This window comes from Hylobates moloch, unplaced genomic scaffold, assembly GCF_009828535.3.
Source record: "Hylobates moloch isolate HMO894 unplaced genomic scaffold, HMol_V3 SCAFFOLD_1, whole genome shotgun sequence".
Taxonomy (NCBI): Eukaryota; Metazoa; Chordata; class Mammalia; order Primates; family Hylobatidae; genus Hylobates; species Hylobates moloch.
In genome coordinates, this window is record NW_026652276.1 from 33,944,298 (window position 1) to 33,964,929 (window position 20,632).

Here is a 20,632-nt window from a genome sequence, read left to right on the forward strand (position 1 = left end):
TTAAAGAGATAAGGCCAAGAAGGTAAGTGGCCACAAACTCTTTCAGGTAATGTTAAGATGTGTGTAGTTTATCCAAATGGCAATAGGTTTTAATTTTGGAAGGAACATTTGGTTGCAGTGTGGTGAATGGATTAGAGGAGAGTGAGACTGAAGGGAAGAAGATTGGATGGTGGTGATTGCATGAAGGCAGTGGAGACAGAGAAATGGATAGATGTGGCCGATGCTGTAGATGAGAATTCATATGACTTGCTAATTTGGAGTGATTGCAGGTGAGGGAGCCAGAAGGATCAAGAATGATGTTTATTTTTGGGGGACAGAGGATATGTCCTTTATGGTGAATGTTGGGAGGAGGGGCAGGTTTGAGGTAAGATGAGTTCTTTGTCGCATGTGCAGATCTAGAGCTTGAGAGTAATATGTTTCTTTTTTCTTTTTCTTTTTCTTTCTTTTTTTTTTTGAGACAGAGTCTTGCTGTGTCGCCAGGTCCGAGTTCAGTGGCGTGATCTTGGCTCACTGCAACTTCCGCCTCCCAGGTTCAAGCAATTCTCCTGCCTCAGCCTCTCGAGTAGCTGGGACTACAGGCACGTGCCACCACCCCCAGCTAATTTTTGTATTTTTAGTAGAGATGGGGTTTCACCATGTTGGCCAGGATCGTCTCGATCTCTTGACCTCGTGATCCGCCCGCCTTGGCCTCCCAAAGTGCTGGGATTACAGGCATGAACCACTGCGCCCAGCCGGAGAGTAATATGTTTCTTGTCTGCCACGTGGATTGCAGCTGAAGCCACAGGATGGAGAAGATCACTTGGGGAGGGCAGAAGAGAAACTAGATAAGAGGGTTATGGGCAAAACAGGAATACCCACATTTACGATATGGGCATAGGAAGGGGAACCCATAGAGGATAGTGGGAGGAGCCTCCAGAGTTGAAGGAGAAATACCAGGAGAGAGCATCCGTGAATTCATGAGAGCAGTGCAAGGAGTGGGTGTTCAGTAGGTCAAATACTGCTGTGTGGTTAGGTCAGATGCTGAGTGAAAAGTCTTTAGGGTTTAGCAAAAAAAAAAATCACTGGTGACCTTTTCCTGTGAAGTTTCAGCTGGGGCAGAATCAGACTGCTTCTTGAGGGGAGAATGAATGGGCAATGAGAAATGGAGTCAGAAAGTATAAAGAACAAGTTTCTTCAAGAAACTTACAAGAAAAAAGAGAGGAAGGGGAAAGTATCCTAGCTGTGGGGGAACTTGGGTGGCAAAGATGGGTTTTATTCATTTTTTACTTTTTTGAGAAGAGATATTCCTTTTGAATTTTTATGCAACACTTGTGCCACTGAATCCCTCCTTTCCAAGACCACCAGAAAAGCTGATGCACAGCAACTCCTACTGCCTTGAAAATGCTGGAGGAACCTTGAGTAGATTAAAACCTTATTTCAAAGCTTTCTAAACTCTGTCGCCACTCCCTCCACCAGTTCGTTGGTTTATCATGGAGATCAAAGAGAATGTGGTGACCTTTTCGTTGGTATCAGACACCAATGGGCATCCTGTACACTGCTTTGGAGTTCATAACACACTACATTATGTTACTTGATTTGCACTCCAAAAAAGGTGAGACAGGTATCCTTATTTTCCCTACATCACAGACGAATTACAGTTGGCCCTCTGCATCTGTGGGATCCACATCAGCAGATTCAACCAACCATGGTTCAAAAATATTAGGAAAAAACAATTCCACAAATTTCCAAAAGGCAAAACTTGAGTTTGCTAAATGCTGAATACTACACTGACTCCACCAAATGAGAGGATGTGTAGGCACTGTAATAGATATTGTAAGTAACCTAGAGATGACTTACGGGAGGGTGTGCGTAGGTTATATGCAAATATTACATAATTTTATATGAAGGACTTGAGCATCTGTGGATTTTAGTATCTGAGGGGATCCTGGAACCAGTCCCCCACGGATACGGAGTAACTGAAATTCAGATTAAAGTTGCTTGTCCAGAATCACACTTCTCATAATGATACATAGAAAGTTGAGACCCAGATTGGCTAATTCCAAATACTGTGGTTCAAAAGTGGTTGCCTCATGCTGAAAGGTTAGCTATAGCTATGGTCTCTGTATTTTCATGGTAGTATGGTAATATGAAACCAGGGTGTGTGTGTGTGTGTGTGTGTGTGTGTGTGTGTGTGTATGTGTGTGTGTGTGTATTTTTTTTTTTTTTTTTTTTTTTTTTGAGACAGAGTCTCACTCTGTCACCCAGGTTGGAGTACATTGGCTCGATCTCGGCTCACTGCAATCTCTGCCTCCCAAGGCTCCAGCAGTTCTCCCACCTCAGCCTCCTGAGTAGCTGGGACCACAGCCATGTGCCACCATGCCTGGCTAGTTTTTTGTATTCTGGGTAGAGACAGGGTTTCACCCTGTTCCCCAGGCTGATCTCGAACTCCTGAGCTCAGGAGATCCACCCACCGCCGCCTCCCCACAAAGTGCTGGGATTATAGGTGTGAACCACCACACCCAGCCAGCGTATCATCTTTTAGTAGATTATAGAAACAAGACTGAAGGTTGTGGCTCAATTTTGTTATTTTGTTTGAACCCCACATACATTGATATTTGCCCGTCCCCCCAACAAAAGTCAAGTTAGTTTTAGAAGGAGGCAGTTTATTTTATTTATTTATTTATTTATTTATTTATTTATTTATTTATTTATTTGAGTTGGAGTCTCTCCCTGTCGCCCAGGCTGGAGTACAATGGTGCGATCTCGGCTCACTGCAACCTCTGCCTCCTGGTTTCAAGAGATTCTCCTGCCTCAGCCTCCCGCGTAGCTGGGATTACAGGCACCCGCCACCACAGCCAGCTAATTTTTGTATTTTTAGTAGAGACAGGGTTTCTCCATTTTGGCCAGGCTGGTCTCGAACTCCTGACCTCAGGTGATCCACCTGCCTCGGCCTCCCAAAGTGCTGGGATTACAGGCATGAGCCACCATGCCCGGCCAGCGATTTATTTCAATATGCCTTAATCATCAAAATATGTTTGAATTATCGATCGTAACATCTAATTTGAAATACTTCTTTTAATTCTTTTGACAGAAACATTTGTTTGCAGGTTGTTTTAAGCAAACATTTTTACAAGTGTTTCTATTTATTGGCTAAATGAAAAATGATGTCGCAGGGAAACACTAGTAAAAGGTTTGGGCAATTAGGACTATGTAAACATTTGCAGAAGCACTTGTTTCGCCTAAATGAAGTCACAGTTATTATACCCTTGCAAACATTCCAAGTAATGTGTCCAAGGTCACTAAGACAATTGAGGTTAGCTATTTAGTTAGAGAACAACTTTTTACTGTGTTTGTTCAGGAACCTGTCTTCTACCATTCCCTTAGAGAACTTATAGTAATAACACAGAAGTATTATAGAGGTGATTTTCTTTTTTTTTTTTGTAAATTAACTATAAACTACTTCCCTGGGAATAAATATGATATTTAGCAATTAACTCTCTGGGTCATGGGATTAACAAACAGATTTTGAAATAAATAATAAAGTTGCTGGTGTTTGACACTAAAATTTGAAGCACCATGTTCATGTACTAAAATTTTAGCCATATTATCCCAGGGTAATTAATTTGCTTTGAATTGTCTTATGGGGCTGTGTGTGTATCTTAGAGTCTTGTTTCTACTCACTGACCGTATTTCCCTAGATAAGTAACTTCATCTTTTTAAATCTCGGTTTCCTTGTCTGTAAAGTAGTAATAATAGCAGCTCTCTAATAGGGTGGTTGTGAGGATTTAACAACATAATGCAGTAAAGGGCTTAACATACGTTTAAGTAGTAAGTACTTTAGTAAGTATGCAATAAATATTAGCTATAACTTTTTAATCTTGGTCTTAGATTAGGACTTATAAGAACTATATTTTCTTTTTAAACATTTTTATCAAATACATCATTCTACCTTTAAAATGTGTCCATCCACATTGAAGGAGTCCTCTGCAGGACATGTTTAAAGAGTTTAGCATAGCCATAGCAGTGCCTGATTCAACTATTTGAGTCCCAGCTATCATATGCCTATCATCCTAATGTCAGAGCAAAACAATCCAAGAAGTATGGATCAATCAGAGCTCCAGAATTCAACTCCAGAATGTTCAGGCATTGTTTGATAAAAATCTATGCCATGCTAATGGTAATAGTCCATAATAAAAGAAATTCAGAAACTGTTTTAATGTAAACCCAGATTAGGGGGATGAAACCATAGTTCTTACTACTCTTTTTTGTTTTTTGAGATAAAGTCTCACTCTGTGGCCCAGGCCAGAGTGCAGTGGCGCAATCTTAGCCACTGCAACCTCCGCCTCCCAAGTTCAAGTGATTCTCCTGCCTCAGCCTCCCGAGTAGCTAGGATTACAGGCGCCTGCCACCACAGCCAGCTAATTTTTGTATTTTTAGTGGAGATGGGGTTTCACCATATTGACCAGGCTGGTCTCGAACTCCTGACCTCAGGTGATCTGCCCGCCTTGTCCTCCAAAGTACTGGGATTACAGGCGTGAGCCACTGCATCTGGCCAGTTCCTACTATTCTTATCCTTCATACCTTATAAGCTTTTCTTCTGTCCTGTGTAATGGGCAGAGATTTTTCTGCCCTTCAATTTGTGCATAGTTAAATGACAAAGACTCATTCTGTTATTTTGCCTTATCTTGTGCTTATCTTTGAGGGTCAAAGACAGTGTTTTGTCTGCCTTTGCCAGCCTTGCTTGTTTCCTGACTAAATTGGTTAAGAGGCTGATTGGTAGCCAAGATTGTTGTCACAGATTAAGTCCAAAAGGGAAGGAGAGGTCATTGATGCAGCCCATCACCGCTGAGTATGTCTGCCCTTTCAAACAAGAGGTTAGTCACCTTTTCGCTTAGATCTTATCACTGGTCTCATACTCCTGGGATGCCAGTTAACAAAGACCTAGGCTCACTTTTTAGCAGGTTCAAGTTCAGCAGAGACAGAAAATAAATCAACTAATTACTTCTCTCATACATTTACTCTGAATGCCCATAGAAACTGGTTTGTGAGTATGTGCTAAGCCATAAGCCGGTTGTTGTTTTGAAGGTTAAAGTTGTAAGTATTCTCCCTTCTGCTGGTGAGTTGCAATGACCAAAAGAGTTAAAGTCAACAGGAAGTGAGGGAATTATTAATTTCCCATGACATCCTCACCACCCAGCAAAGGCCTTCTGTTGGACAGGAATGTGTCTGTGGGTCAGAAAGACTTGAACAGCTTGTGAAGAAGACCTTTGCATTCTTGCCTTCTGTGTGTAGTTGTTAGTTCACATAGTGCTCACTCTCTGGTGGAACCTTTGAGGCTGTTATTGTAGGCTGACAGCTTCATTCAAGAAGCAGCATGATTTCTTTTTTTTTTTTTTCTTTTTAAGATGGAGTCTTGCTCTGTTGCCCAGGCTGGAGTGCAGTGGCATGATCTCGGCTTGCCACAACCCCTGCCTCCTGGGTTCAAGCAATTCTCTTGCCTCAGCCTCTTCAGTAACTGGGACTACAGGCGCGTGCCACCATGCCTGGCTAATTTTTATATTTTTAGTAGAGATGGGGTTTTGCTATATTGGCTAGGCTGATCTCGAACTCCTGACCTCATGATCCGCCTGCCTCGACCTCCCAAAGTGCTGGGATTATAGGCATGAGCCACCATGCCTGGCCCACAGCATGATTGCTGGAGCAGGAATGATTGGTTTTGTTGTATGTTTTTGTTTCCTTTGTTTTTGATTTCTTTCGACTGAAGTAATCTCTGTATACCTATCATTGTCATTTAATTGTGTTCTGTTACTTAAAATTCTTTATTGTCCCTTAATTAGTAATGATTCCTTATTTATGCTTGTATAACACCTTTGTATACTTCTGTTGAAGTGCTTTTTATACTTGGTTTTGTGTCTCACTTTCCACTAGCTATTTAGCTCTTCAAGAGCAGGAGCTGTGTTTTGTGTCTAATATCTCACATAGTGTTTGGGAACTTGGTCCGTCCTCTATAAATGATTGTTGAGGATAAATGGTTATGTGATTAGAAATCAGCTAACTTCTAATAGAAATAGTAATTGTTTTAGAGTTTGTAAAGAACTTTCACATACTTCGTCCACATTTGTGCTTCTCTGCTTTCTCAGGTAGATGGGAGCAGGTATTGGCAGGACTTCCATTTGCAGATAAGAAGGGCACAGAGGCCCTGAGTCAGCCTGACTTGCTGGATGTCAGTTAGCTCAGAAGGCAGTGTGGGGACTTGACCCTTTCCTGATGTCATAAATTTATGTTCTTCCCATTGCCACACTTCTCTCACAGTGAACAAACTCAATACTTAGTCTGAGTGGCTCAGGGGTTGGATTCAGCCTACTCACTCCTTGTTTATGGTCCTTCTACTAAGATCAGGGCCCCTGTGTAATTTAAGGTGATTTAAAAGGTAATTGAACTTGGGTGGCCCAAAGGACTCAGTAATTAGACAAGGATTTGAGGAATTTCGTTTTCTTTTCTTTGGGAACTACAATTGACAATAAATGAATCATCTTGGGTTCTCTTTCATCATCTTTAAAATAGTCCCATTACTTTACTCACCTCTCTTTTTTGAGATTACTACAAGTATTTATTAAGAAGTTTATCAGGCAGGCGGATCATGAGGTCAGGAGATCGAGACCATCCTGGCTAACATGGTGAAACCCCGTCTCTACTAAAAAAATACAAAAAAATTAGCCGGGCATGGTGGTGGGCGCCTGTAGTCCCAGCTACTCTGGAGGCTGAGGCAGGACAATGGCGTGAACCCGGGAGGCAGAGTTTGCAGTGAGCCGAGATCGTGCCACTGGACTCCAGCCTAGGCGACAGAATGAGACTCCATCTCAAAAAAAAAAAAAGAAGTTTATCAGAGTTCGAGACCAGCCTGGCCAATATGATGAAACCCTATCTCTACTAAAAATACAAAAAATTAGCCAAGCATGGTGGCGGGCACCTGTAATCCCAGTTACTTGGGAGGCTGAGCAGGAGAATCACTTGAACCTAGGAGGCAGAGGTTGCAGTGAGCTGAGATCACACCATTGCACTCTAGCCTGGGCAACAAGAGTGAAGCTCTGTCTCAAAAAAAAAAAAAAAAAAGTTTATCAAAGCACTTAAAAATTTTTTTTATTCCATAGGCTTGTAGGGAACAGGAGGTATTTAGTTACTAAGTTCTTTAGTGGTGACTTGTGAGATTTTGGTGCACCCATCCCCCAGGCAGTATACAGTGAACGCGATTTGTAGTCTTTTATTCCTTACCCCCACCCCACCCTGTCCCCCTAAGTCCCCAAAGTCTATTTTCTCATTCTTATACCTTTGAATCCTCATAGCTTAGCTCCCATTTATGAGTGAGAACATACGATGTTTGGTTTTTCATTCCTGAGTTACTTCACTTAAAATAGTAGTCTCCAATCCCATCCAGGTTGCTGTAAATGCCATTGATTCCTTTTTATGGCTGAGTAGTAGTCTATCATATATATGTATATGATATGTAGATATATAGATATATATATCTCACAGTTTCTTTCCATTCGTTGATTGATGGGCATTTGGGTTAGTTCCACATTTTTGCAGCTGCAAATTGTGCTACGATAAACATGCATGTGCAAGTGTCTTTTTCGTATAATGACTTCTTTTCCTCTGGGTAGATACCCAGTAGTGGGATTGCTGGGTCAAATGGTAGTTCTACTTTTAGTTCTTAAAGGAATCGCCACACTATTTTCCATGGTGGCGGTACTAGCTTACATTCCCACCAGCAGTGTAGAAGTGTTCTCTTTTCACCACATCCACGCCAACATCTTTTTGTTTTTGTTTTTTTTTTTTTTTTTTGAGACAGAATCTCGCTCTTTTGCCCAGGCCGGAGTGCAGTGGCACTATCTCGGCTCACTGCAAGCTCCGCCTCCCGGGTTCACGCCATTCTCCTGCCTCAGCCTCCCGAGTAGCTGGGACTACAGGCGCCCGCCACCATGCCCGGCTAATTTTTTGTATTTTTTTAGTAGAGACGGGGTTTCACCGTGTTAGCCAGGATGGTCTCAATCTCCTGACCTCGTGATCCGCCCGCCTCGGCCTCCCAAAGTGCTGGGATTATAGGCGTGAGCCACCGCGCCCAGCCTATTTTTTTTTTTTTATTATGGCCATTCTTGCAGGAGTAAGGTGGTATCACATTGTGGTTTTGGTTTGCATTTCCCTGATCATTAGTGATGTTGAGCATTTTTTCATATATGTGTTGGCCATTTGTTATCAAGCACTTTATAAACTTGATTCTAACCATGCATGTGAAAAATGATTATTTTCTGTAAAAACCAAGTGATTTTTTCCTGAGATTAACTCAGTTTTAGGAGTTTTGTGAGATAATTAGATAAATACAGTCCTGTATTGAATTTAGAAATGCAGCCTCTATTACTCAGGCTCAAGTAGAAGATTCTAAATAGTTATATAAACTGATGACATCTTTAAGTCTACTTCCCCAGCCCTTTCTGGGTATCTGGCATATTTGGTCTCACTGTACTTCCTTGTTGTTACATTCACTGTTGCAGTCAGCCACACTAGCTGGCTTGGCTCTGATGGAACCTACTTGCACCTCACCGGTTACTCCTGTTGCAGTTGGAGGCTGATAAAGTTTTTATCATGGAAGTTTTTGCCTTCTTCCTCTCAGTCCCAAGATAAAGCTAATTCAAGTGGTTCTTTTGTTTGTTTTCTAGTCAACGTTCTCTGCCATGGAGGCAAAGGGAGATGGAAAACATCAAGTCTGTATTTTTAGACATTTCATGACTGAAGTTTGTGTCTTCCTGCTTTGTTTCTAAGAGCAAGACATATTGGATCTCTGGTGGTTTTATGAAAATGGGCTTCCCAACCAGAAGCTTTGGCTTTCCGATTTGACATAAAGGTGCAGTAACACTGCTGCCTTCAGTCGCAAAGCAATCTGAGGTTTAAAGTGCCATGCTTATATTTAGTTAGGTTTCTGAGGCAGCAAATGTCTCAATGATTTTGCAGGTGGCAAACAATAAACATGTGCAGAGATGTACTGAAAAATGCTTTAAATGGATTGTTGGGACTACTTCAAAGGGAACATCTCATTACTGGTGTTGTAAAGAGCTTGAGCTCTAAGTCATTGGAAAATGAACCCAGCCAAGTTGCTGATATTGTAGTGGTTCATAGGACCATTCCTAAGTAATGCATAGGTGCTTTGGTTTCTATAAAAGGTCTGAGTGAGGTTTTTGCTACCTGATCTTTGCCATGTTATTTTTTAAGCCCAGGTTTTAATAGCTAGGAAGCCTTTTCTACCAAGAAAAAAATGTAAAAGCTTGAGTAAACATGACGTTTCGGAAAATATGTCAGATTTTACTGAAACGAGCCTATAAGGAATCCAAATATAATTTTGCCAGGAAACTAGAGTGGTATATATACTTACAGATGTCAGTGGCTTGAAAATATACTGTTTATTCAGTTATTCATTCAGCACATGCTTACTGAGTACCCACTGTGTACTACTAACCACAGTTCTAGGCCCAATGAGAGTTATACAAATGGAAGAGGGCAGAATTGCTGCTTTCAAGTTCCTCTAAGTCCAGTAGGTAGGCGTGTTACTTGATATCAGGTAAGTTACTTGGTATCATTGAGCTTCCTCATTTGTAAAATGAGGGTAATAGTACTCACATTATACATTTTGGGGCTTAGAGATATGAAATACCAAGCGACATACCTGGCACAAAATAGGCTTTTGATAACTTATAATTATTGTCATCGTCATTTGAGAAGGAACATGCAGCATACAGTATATGTTGTGGGGGAGGTACCAAAGATATTCGGTGGCAGTTTAAAGAAAGAACAGACCATTTTAGGATCAGGGACCCAAAAAAGCTTGCGGAAGAGGTGGCATTTGAGCTGGGCCTTGAAGAATAGAATTTCAGTAGGTTGAGGTGGGAAGAGGGTATTTCTGAAATAACTGGAAAAGCAAATAGCATTCAGTTTGGAGGTAAAGAGTGTGTGAATTGAAGTAGAAAGTTGGAATGGCAAACTAACCCAAGATTGTGAAAGGTCTAGAATGTCAGGTTAAAGAGTTGAACCTTGTTGTCAATGGGAGCTTCATGGAAGGGTTTCCCTGGTGTCCAGAACAGTGTCCAGCCCATAGTAGGCACTCAGCAAATACTTACTGAATAAATAACTGAGTGTAATTTTAGACAAATGGAGCTTAGTAAGCCAGGTAGAAATGTCTTGCAAATAGCTGGGAACATAGGACCAGAAGTCAATTCTGAGATTGAGACTGAAGGTAGAAATTTGAACAGCGTGAATATAGAAGAAGTTATTGGAGTTGCACGTGTGGATAAACTGATTTAAGGAGAACATCATGTAGCTCTAGCCAGAGAAGAGAGCTCAGACAACACCCCTATTTGACCAGGAAGGGAAGGAAGAAGATGGAGACTAAGTGGGTAGAAATGAGAAGAAAACTCAGTGAATGTAGTACCCACAAAATCCTGGGAGGAAACTTTTAAGGAGGGGCTGGTTAACAGCACAAGGAGTTTAAGGACTTTGGAAAACACTAATGGCTATGTAACAAGGAGGTCCCTTGGTGGCTATAGAAGAGAAGTTCAATTGAGTGGGATCTTGTGTCAGGTTGTAAGGTATAAGTAGGCACAGCACTCCCTGGACCATTTCTTTTTGTCTGTTTTTTTTTTTTTTTTTGGCAAGGTTAGTATTTACTGGTATTTGATTTTTTTGGAGCATACATTTAAACAAACAGTGTGCCCAAACTGTATATATAGTTTTGATTCCAATTAAATATTGGATAAAAGTACACCTATTGATTTACTTTCACTGAGTTATGAGATCATACTGATTTTTATTTCCTTTTCCATATCTGTCACTATTTTCCAGAGTTTCCACAAGTATTTATTACTTTTAGAACTGGAAAAAAATTATATACTTTATTTTTATTTATTTATTTATTTTGAGACAGGGTCTCACTCTGTCTCCCAGGCTGGAGCGCGGTAGTTCAATCACAGCTTACTACAACCTCGAACTCCTGGGCTTGAGGGATCCTCTTGCCTCAGCCCCCTGAGTAGCTGGGACTACAGGCACATGCCACCACACCTGACGAATTTTTTATTTTTAATTTTATTTATTTATTTATTTTTGAGATAGAGTCTCACTCTGTCGCCCAGGCTGGAGTGCAGTGGTGCAATCTTGGCTCACTGCAAGCTCCGCCTCCCGGGTTCATGCGATTCTCTTGCCTCAGCCTCCCGAGTAGCTGGGACTACAGGTACCCACCACCATGCTCAGCTAATTTTTTGTATTTTTAGTAGAGACGGGGTTTCACCATGTTAGCCAGGATGGTCTCCATCTCCTGACCTTGTGATCCACCCGCCTTGGCCTCCCAAAGTGCTGGGATTACAGGAATGAGCCACCGTGCCAGGCCTATTTTTAATTTTTTGTTTGTAGAGAAAGAGTCTCACTGTGTTGCGTAGGCTGGTCTTGAACTCCTGGCCTCAAGTTATCCTCCTGCCTCAGCCTCCCAAAGTGCTGGGATTATAGGTGTGAGCCACCACCTCCAGCCCAAATTATTTTTTTAATGGTATGCTCTTTATATATTGTGGCAATAGTCTTCTCTTTCATTTAAACTTAGATATAATATAGCAATGTAATGTTTGCTTCAAACCTATGAAAATGGGATTCCATCTGTGTTTCTAGCTGTCTGTTTCATCTGATAGGCCTCTGAGCTCTTTTTATGAGGTCCACCCTGGCACCATTTCCTTATCAGCTGCTTGCGGCATGCCTGTGCTTCATCCACATCCTTACATCGCCATGTAGCCTCGTGGTCCAGAAAGGCCATTTTACTAGGGGCAGATCCTCTTGTGGTGTGTCCTTCACATTATGTAACTCTTAGAAAATTCTCAGTCAGCCACAACCTTAAACCAAGGTGATGTGAACGCCCTCAATGTGGACCATCTTTGTAATCACCCTTGGCTCTTATTTTTGAAAATTGATAGACATAAGTTGTCCTAGGTGTCTTTGCCATTGCAGTTTTCTTCCCCGTCCAGCTGCTTCTAAAATGATATGGCCCCAGACACCTTCAGCACTCATAATATTCTGAGTCACTTAGCTAAGAGGGAGGAAGTCAGCGCTTTTACCATCCAGCTCAGGAGGACACAGCATCTCTGGGTGAGTCAGGGTAGAATTATTACTCATAAGTGCTTCTGTCTCTGTGTGGGAGAACTACTTATTCATCTGTTAATTAGCCTTGCCTAACGAGCATGTAAACAACAGATTTCTTAGTAAGGAAATAGTGATACACTGATTCGTTTTGATGCGTGCATAGGATTCTTTGGGTTGAGCTCTTTTATTTCCTCAATTTCTCAATCTATTAAATAGGGGAAATATACCCCTTCTTACAGAAAGGGCATTCTGTACAAATATAAGATAAAATGTCTGTAGGTCACTGAGTTTGGCTGAAAAGCAGTGTATTATAAATAGTTCGTTGCTGACTTTGCCTTTGTTGGACTGACAAATCTTTCCAGGGAGAGATGAGGAACATTTGGTTGTTGAATGGGTGAGGTCTAATGGAGTGCTCCATAATTATGTAGCAGTTTATATTTGTAAAGGCATGTTGGAGCAGCTACCTAGTGAATGATCCACACGCAAAGCAATTTGATATTAGCAACTCTATGGGATACAGGTAACTGAGTAAGGCATGCAGAGGTTAAATGGTTTGCCAGAGGCCACCCAGCAAGTGAGTGGTTGAGCCAGATTTAGAACACAGTTCTAATTAGCTCCTGATTTCTAGTTTTGTACTGAGGCAAACCATACTGCACCCACATGCTAATCTTATTCCCTTCACTTTGTCAGAGGAAGGTCCCCTTTATATTTTGACCTATCTGAATATATTTATTATATTTCGATTAATTTCAAAACTAGATGAGGCAAGCTAGTAAGAAGTACTCAATTATAGAAATTAAACTTGACATCAGACTCTTGTACTGTAGTGAATTTGAGGGCTATAGCGCTCAGGAAAAAGATGAAATTCCAAAGAGTAAGGTTGGAAAACAGAGCCTAAAAGAATGAAGACAGAGAGTATATAGGAGGATAAGTAAGAAGGTCATGGTGTCTGCAGTCAAGTAGCTCAGAGTTTAGAGTAGGATCTAGAGAGATTGGCTGATCATTTCGGTACAATGTGGCAAACCCAGGGTGCTATGAGAGCCTGACCAACTAGGAAAGGCTCCCCCATTTGGACAAAAGCATGAAGGAGTAAAACAACAAGGTGGGTGGGTGTTCGTCAAGAACTTTAAATTGGAGAAGTGGATAGGTCATGAGGTGCTATCTCTTATGCAACGCAACAACAATGCATTTGTTCAACGCGCGCACTTGCGTGTGTGTGTGTGCCAAACGCTATTCCATGTATTTGGGGTACATCAGTGAACACAATGAACACAAATTCCTGGACTTGTAGAGCTTATATTTTAGTGGAGAGAGAGAAACACTAAATGTTAAATAAGTCAATTAAATGGTATGTTAGAAGATGGTAAATGCTTAAGGAAAAAGGGTACCTCAAGCCAGGTAATCAAGGTTAACGTGAACAGTAGTAGGTCATGTTCATAGTATATACCCTTAATATTATGTGATGAGAATGGTACTTCACCTCCGTGGGCTTCCACTCAAAAACATATAGCCCTGGTTTAATAATGAGAAAAGCATCAAACAAGTCCAAAATGAGGGACATTCTATGAAATACCTGACTAGTACTCCTCAAAACTGTCAAAGACATCAAAAACAGGTAAAGTCTGAGACATTGTCATAGCCAATACAAGGCCCAAGAAACATGACAACTAAATGCCCTGTGGTATCCTGTATAGGATCCTGGAATAGATAGAGGACATTAGGGAAATTTGAAGAATTCTGAAAAAAAGTTTAGACTTAAGTTAATAATAATGTAACAATATTGGTTCATTAATTGTGACAAACGTATCATACTAATGTAAGATGTTACATAGAGGAAACTGAGCATGGGGTATATAGGAACTGAGTGTATTATCTTTGTAATAATTTTATAGATATAAAACTGTTGGCCAGGAGTGGTGGCTCATGCCTGTAATCCTAGCACTTTGGGAGGCCAAGGTGGGCGGATCACCAGAGTTCAAGAGTTCAAGACCAGCCTGGTAACATGGTGAAACCCTGTCTCTACTAAAAATATAAAAATTATCCAGGCGTGGTGGTGGGCACCTTTAATCCCCACTTCTCAGGAGGCTGAGGCAGGAGAATCGCTTGAATGCCGTGGGGTAGAGGTTGCAGTGAGCTGAGATCGTGCCACTTCACTCTAGCCTGGGCGAAAGAGCAAAACTCCGTCTTGAAACAAACAAACAAACAAACAAAAAACTGTTTTAAAATGAAAAGTTTATTTAAACAAAAGCAGAGTAAGGGAGCTCAAGAGTCTAGGGCAGAGAAGTGCATTATAATTTTAAAGAGGGTGGTCAGGGAGGGTCATATGAACAATTACTTAAGGAGAGAGTTGTCCATGTTGGGGTGTCTGGGGGAACAGCAAATGCAAAGGCCCTGAGGTGAAAACTTGCCTGCATGTTTAAGAGCATGAAAGTGCTCATGGGGCCTCTTACCTTCTTTGGGCCTCAGTAGCTTCTTCTATGAAATACTAAGGTTGAAAACATAATCCCAAAGGCCAATTTCCTTGTCTAACAGTCTATGGCTTTAGACCATGTGGGTTAAAAGTATTCCACCAACCAGTATGGCCAACAATGGTGATATACTTTTTTTTTTTTTTTTTTTTTGAGACAGGGCCTTGCTCTATTGCCCAGGCTGGAGTGCAGTGGCATGATCTCAGCTCACTGCAACCTCCGACTCTCTAGTTCAAATGATCCTCCTCCCACCTCAGCCTCCCGAGTAGCTGGGACTACAAGTGCACACCGTCATGACTGGCTCATTTTTGTATTTTTAGCAGAGATGAGGTTTCACCATGTTGGCCAGGCTGGTCTCAAACTCTTGGCGGATCAAGTGATCTGCCTGCCTCCCAGAGTGCTGGGATTACAGGCATGAGCCACTGCACCTGGCCTGTTATATACTTCTAACCAGCCTGCAAATACCAAGCCAGAAGCATAAAAAATAATATATCTAGATAGTTTGATAAATCAAAAAAAAAGAGAAACAAATAATTTTTTGAAGGTTATTTACACTTTATCATGAGTAAAGACTGAATTTGAAACACTGGATGAGAAAAGGAATATCAGTAATCTTCAATTAACAACTTAATGCTCTGAACCTTGGTGGCTTCTTTATAAAATGGGAAACTTGTACTTTGTTTATGTTCATTTCAGTTTTTAGTAAGGAAAGAACAAAAAGTTTTAAGATTTATTATATTTATGTATATTTCTGTCTCTGGTATACAAGATGAAACTGAAAAATATCCCAAGTTTCAAAATTATAGAAGCACTAAAACCCTGTTACACATTTGGAGAGACTGAAGGTTTAACTTTAGACTCAGAAAAAATAACCCTGTTTACAGCTAGAAATGTTTTATAACTAATGTATATCTCTAAAAATAAATCTGTGCCTTGCTTCATGAAGTACTAACATGATAAATATTAAAATATATAAAAGTAGACAAATTCGTAATCATTATCACTTTGCAAGGGGTTCTATAGAGGTCCTATGAACTACAAACCTCCTTGATACATCTAAAATAGAGGTCTGTATATATGAGTTTAATTTACATAGGTTAAGCAAAGTAGATTGGTGCTGTTGATATAAATGTAGTGGTTTAATGACCTCAGTGGTAAAAATGAATTTAACCATAAAATTGTGAAGTTTTTACAAAGAAAGCACATCTGTCTACCTTTGCAACAACATATATGTATTAGTCCGTTTTCATGCTGCTGATAAAGATATACCCCAAGACTGGGCAATTTACAAAAGAAAGCATTTTATTGGACTTACAATTCCACATGGCTGGAATCATGGTGGAAGGTGAAAGACACGTGTCACGTGGCAGCAGACAAGAGAAGAACTTGTGCAGGGAAACTCCTCTTTTGAAACTATCAGATCTCATGAGGCTTATTCACTGTCACAATAACAGCACGGGAAAGACCTGCCCCCATGATTCGATTACCTCCCACTGGGTCCCTCCCACAACATGTGGGAATTCAAGATGAGGTTTGGGTGGGGACACAACCAAACCATGTCAATATATAATGGTGTTGCTAGTTGCCTAGTTTTGCCTACTTATAAGTAGTTAAGGATTAAAAAAGCCCTTGCCTAGTTGTTTTATTTGTTTTTTGGTTTTTGTTTTTTTTTTTTTGGTAAAAGGTATATGTGACAGTTGGGCACTTGAAATGTGACTAGTGTGACTGAGGAACTTTGACTTTACTAAATTTAAGTTTGAATGGTCATAATGGCTACTATCTACTGTACTGGACAGCACCACTGTCAAGGTCTGCTCTAATTTGGCCTGGTCTTGGTAATCTAATGTTTGAAAGCATGGGTTACTGCTTATGTAGGATTCTTTCTGCCCAGGTAGAGATGTAAGGTTTGGAACTTGAGTTCTGTAGAGAGAAAAGGATGAAATCAAGCCTGCCATTCAGGCTGTGACTTCACCTTAAGCTCATAGACACCCTGCAGACTGGACCCATACTCTGAGGCCAATCCTGGAAGTCTTGGGGAGTTTGGAGTCTGAAACCCTAAGAATGCCAGAGCAATTCTGAAGTCCAGAGTCATCATCAAGCATTATATAATCTAAGTCTAAGAAGCACAAGCACAGTCATGTTTGGATTTAAAAAAAGGGCAGAACCTCCTTCTCTGCTTCCCTGTGGCACCTTCAAACCCAACAAATCATCAGTGCCTTCAAAGTTTTTGAAAGGACTCAAGCATTTATGACTTTTAGACTGATTATGATACAGGCCCAGTCACAGAATTCCTAGTCTCTTTTGCTTACTATTTTAGGTCAGCATATCAGAGATTTGCCAGGGCAGTCTTTTCACAAATGCTCTCAAAGCATTTTCTCTGTGTGAGTAAAATCTATTGACCTTAATTCCTCTTATCAAGTGCTCCTCCCTGCTCCGTGTAAGTTTTTATCCAAAGCGGGTAGTGATATGTATTTCTGACAATGGCACTTCTGTGTAGGTGTTGTCTGCCTTTGTGCTTGAGTACCATAGAATAGGCGTAGAGGTGGGAAAGCAATTCGGCAGACTTGTGTACTGTAGAATACAATGAACCATGTGCCAATGTTATCCTGTTTATTTTCTTCCAGGAAATCAAGGATTGGTGTGGCATTGCTTTGACAAGTACTTCCTGTTGTCTTCACAGAGGTCTCACTGAAGAATAATCTCAAAGGAACATTTGGTCTCCCTATACATCTGTTAATGCCCATTAGCCACTAGAAAATGCTTTTAATTACCAGGAAAACACCAACCACCTTTGTGTTTGGCCTGCTTCAGGAAGCCCAATGAAGGTTTCTTCCAGTTGTTTCCATAGCTCTATTGCTGAACCACCCCTCTTGGTTGGGTGAATGTTCATGAAGCCATTTCTGGAACCAGCTTAGGAGGCTGAGGCCTCCTGGAGCCTGTGACATGGAAGCTTTGGAAGTGGATGATATCAGCCCGGCCTTAGAAGTTACGGAGGAGTTCTTTAGTACTTTGGATAGTAATCTAGAAAAGGCTGTGCAGCAAGCAGAGGTTTATGGGATCCAGGAAGTCCCTGAACTGGTGGGGCATGAGGTACTCAGTAACATAACAGACAATGGTGCTATGAGAAATGTCACCTCCCTGGGCAAGGGGGGCATGATTTGGGACCACTGTAAGAGCAGGCTCTTAGAAACCAAAGCTCAAAATGTCTTCCCTGCCAAAGAACAGTTTATGGTCCAGAGAGGGACAACCCCAGATAATCTTTCCTGGATGGAACAAAAGGAAGCATCAACCTTTAATTTCTTCAGTATCTGTCAGCGTCGGAGGGACCGGCCTCGTTCTGTAAATGACTTACTGGATGAGACCTCAACTTTCAAGCCAGGGCATGCTCGATCACGATCAGATATTACCCAAGTGGACTGGAGGGTGGTCCTCAAAACCACGCCTTTGCAGCAGCAGCAACAGCAGCAGCCATCGCTTCAAGGCCCGCACGTCACCAGGCCATCTTTTCTGTTGCCCTCACCAAATAAGATAGAAGATGCTCAAGGAAATACCGGTATGTTTTTAAATTTTATTTATTTCCTTTTTTTTTTAATTTTTCCTTTTTGGGGCTGTGACTCAGATAAGCTTATATGTTTTCATATCTGACTTCTACTGAATCATTGTTGATTTTTCCTTTGTCTCTCTTAATCTGCCTCGTGAGAATCTTATGCTCCAGCATCCACATCTGCCCTTGCTTATTTAAGCTCTCTCTTCCATTTTCTTGTGTACTTTACAGTCTTATTATCTTCCTAAGAGGTATTTAGTGAAAAGACGATTACGGTAAATTCTCCCTTTCTAATATTGTATGTTAGAATCAGAATACTCTCATACTTAACATATTAATAGTATTTTCCTGTGCATATTGTATTATACTGCCTGTTCTTATAGTAGATCGTACGTAGGGCTGAGCCTGTGCTAGGAAGGATTTAAAGATGTGTGAAGACACAATCCCTGCCCTAAAGAACTTTTCATCTAGCTGAGGGGATCCAACACCAGCAAAGACTCAAGAAGGTACTCGGTAATGAGAGACAATAGATGGGCCATTGAAATGTGTGGGAGGGGCTTTCGTTTTACTCTGTCCATATAAGAGTGAGTGGCAGTGACCGTAAGAGGACAGAAGAAGGAGAAGACACTGTGGGTTGGGCTTCTCAGGAAGGGCTTGGCTTGCAAGGGGACATGGAACTTGAGCTACATCTGGAAGGACACTAAGATGCAGACAGAGAGTCACGGGACATGATACTTGGTCAGGATTATGGTGTAAACAAAGGTGGGGAGAAGGGCGTGCAGAAGAGAACAAGCAGACCCTGGCAAGTAGAGCAAAGGACCCCATAGCCAGCAGTGACAGGAAATGGCTGGAGAGGGTGGTTAGGTCCTCCCTCATGGCGGAGGGTCTTGAATTTCCTTTCTCCTCATACTTTATACCCATATGTGTGCACATGAATATGTACTCATGAACTTGCTCTTCTGTGAGACACAACAAACTCTCCATTTTCCCCAGAATTTCCTTTGAGATAACCTCATTTATACAGGCTATCAATTTTTATTGCTAATGATTCTCAATCACCCTACTCAACCTTTAATGTAGATGGCTTCTACTCAGTTAACTGGGAGACCATTTTTGGTACTTCACTGCTATTTTAGTATTACTTCAGTTTCTATCATTGAATGGTATTCTATTGATGCATTCAACATTTTAATTATAAAAATTAGCTTATAAGTATAACCCGAGGCAAGGATATCGTTTAGTATGTCTGTTAAGCAAATGCATTGTTCCTGAAATTCATCTTTTTCAAATCTTTTCCACTCTAATTCATGACTTGTAATTCCTTGTCTTCTCTCCTATGCTTTCACCAGTCTTACATCTAGCCAAGGGTAGTGACCATGGGAGTAAAAAGAAAAGGACATTGTATATATTTTTTCTTCTTTTAAAATCTGTTTTTTTAGAGACAAGGTCTTGTTGTCTCCCAGGCTGGAATATGATGATGTAATTATAGCTCATTGCAGCCTCAAACTCTTGGCTCATGGGATCCTCCCACATCAGCCTCTCAAGTAGCTGGGACTACAGGCAGGCCCGGCTAATTTTTTCAGTTTTTTTTAGAGATGAGGTCTTGCTTGAGTTCCTGTGCTCAAGCAATCCTTCCATTTCAGCCACCCAAGTAGCTGGGATTACAGGCATGAGCCACCATGCCTGGCTAAGAAAAGGATATTTTAAAGCACAGGACTTGATAACTGATTAGATATTAAGGGACATGGCTGGGCATGGTGGCTCATGCCTATAATCCCAGCACTTTGGGAGGCTGAGGCAGGCGGATCATTTGAGGTCAGAGACCAGTCTGGACAACATAGCAAAACCCTGTCTCTACTAAAAACACAAAAATTAGCTGGGCTTGGTGGCAGTTGCCTGTACTCCCGGCTACTTGGGAGGCTGAGGCATGAAAATCGATTGAACCTGGGAGGCGGAGGTTGCAGTGAGACCGTGCCACTGCACTCCAGCCTGGGCGACAGAGGGAGACTCTGTCTCAAAAAAAAAAAAAAAAATTAAAGGGCATACAAGTTGCTGTAAGCCCAGTGCCTAGCAGAATGATGTCTTTGCTTTGAGCTCATATACAAGCAGTTGCACCTTCTGATTAGTAAATAACCTCAGTAGCTTTTTGGTTTCTTGGCATTCATTTAGGTTTTTATCACAACCTCCTTAACCATTCTAAATCCCTGGTGTAACATGAATCAAGAGGGTGTCCTATTTCCAATTTTATTTTTCCTATCTTCTTTTGATTGTAAATATAGGAGTTCAACCTTCCTTAGGCTCTCTCAAGACCTGAACTACTCCTTTAAGTGCTCAACAGACCATGATAATTATTTTTTAATTCTCATGTTTTAAAAAAGTTTAATATTAAATTATGTTGAAATATGAGAACTGAGTGGTATTTTGAAAAGTCAGCAGTAACAAATGGCATTTGCAAATATCGATATAATATATTCTG

General features: G+C 41.1%; 1 protein-coding gene across 2 annotated transcripts in view; it reads left to right on the forward strand.

Annotated features, from left to right (window-relative positions):
* The window catches only part of PLEKHM3 (pleckstrin homology domain containing M3), a 206,703-nt gene that overhangs the window by 6,975 nt on the left and 179,096 nt on the right, over positions 1 to 20,632 (forward strand). For both annotated transcript variants that reach the window (XM_032754736.2, XM_058439120.1), the window contains exon 2: positions 17,237 to 18,165. In XM_032754736.2, coding sequence (XP_032610627.1) covers positions 17,556 to 18,165 — 610 coding nt within the window. In that variant the 5' untranslated portion in view covers positions 17,237 to 17,555. The remainder of the gene's footprint in view (positions 1 to 17,236; positions 18,166 to 20,632) is intronic.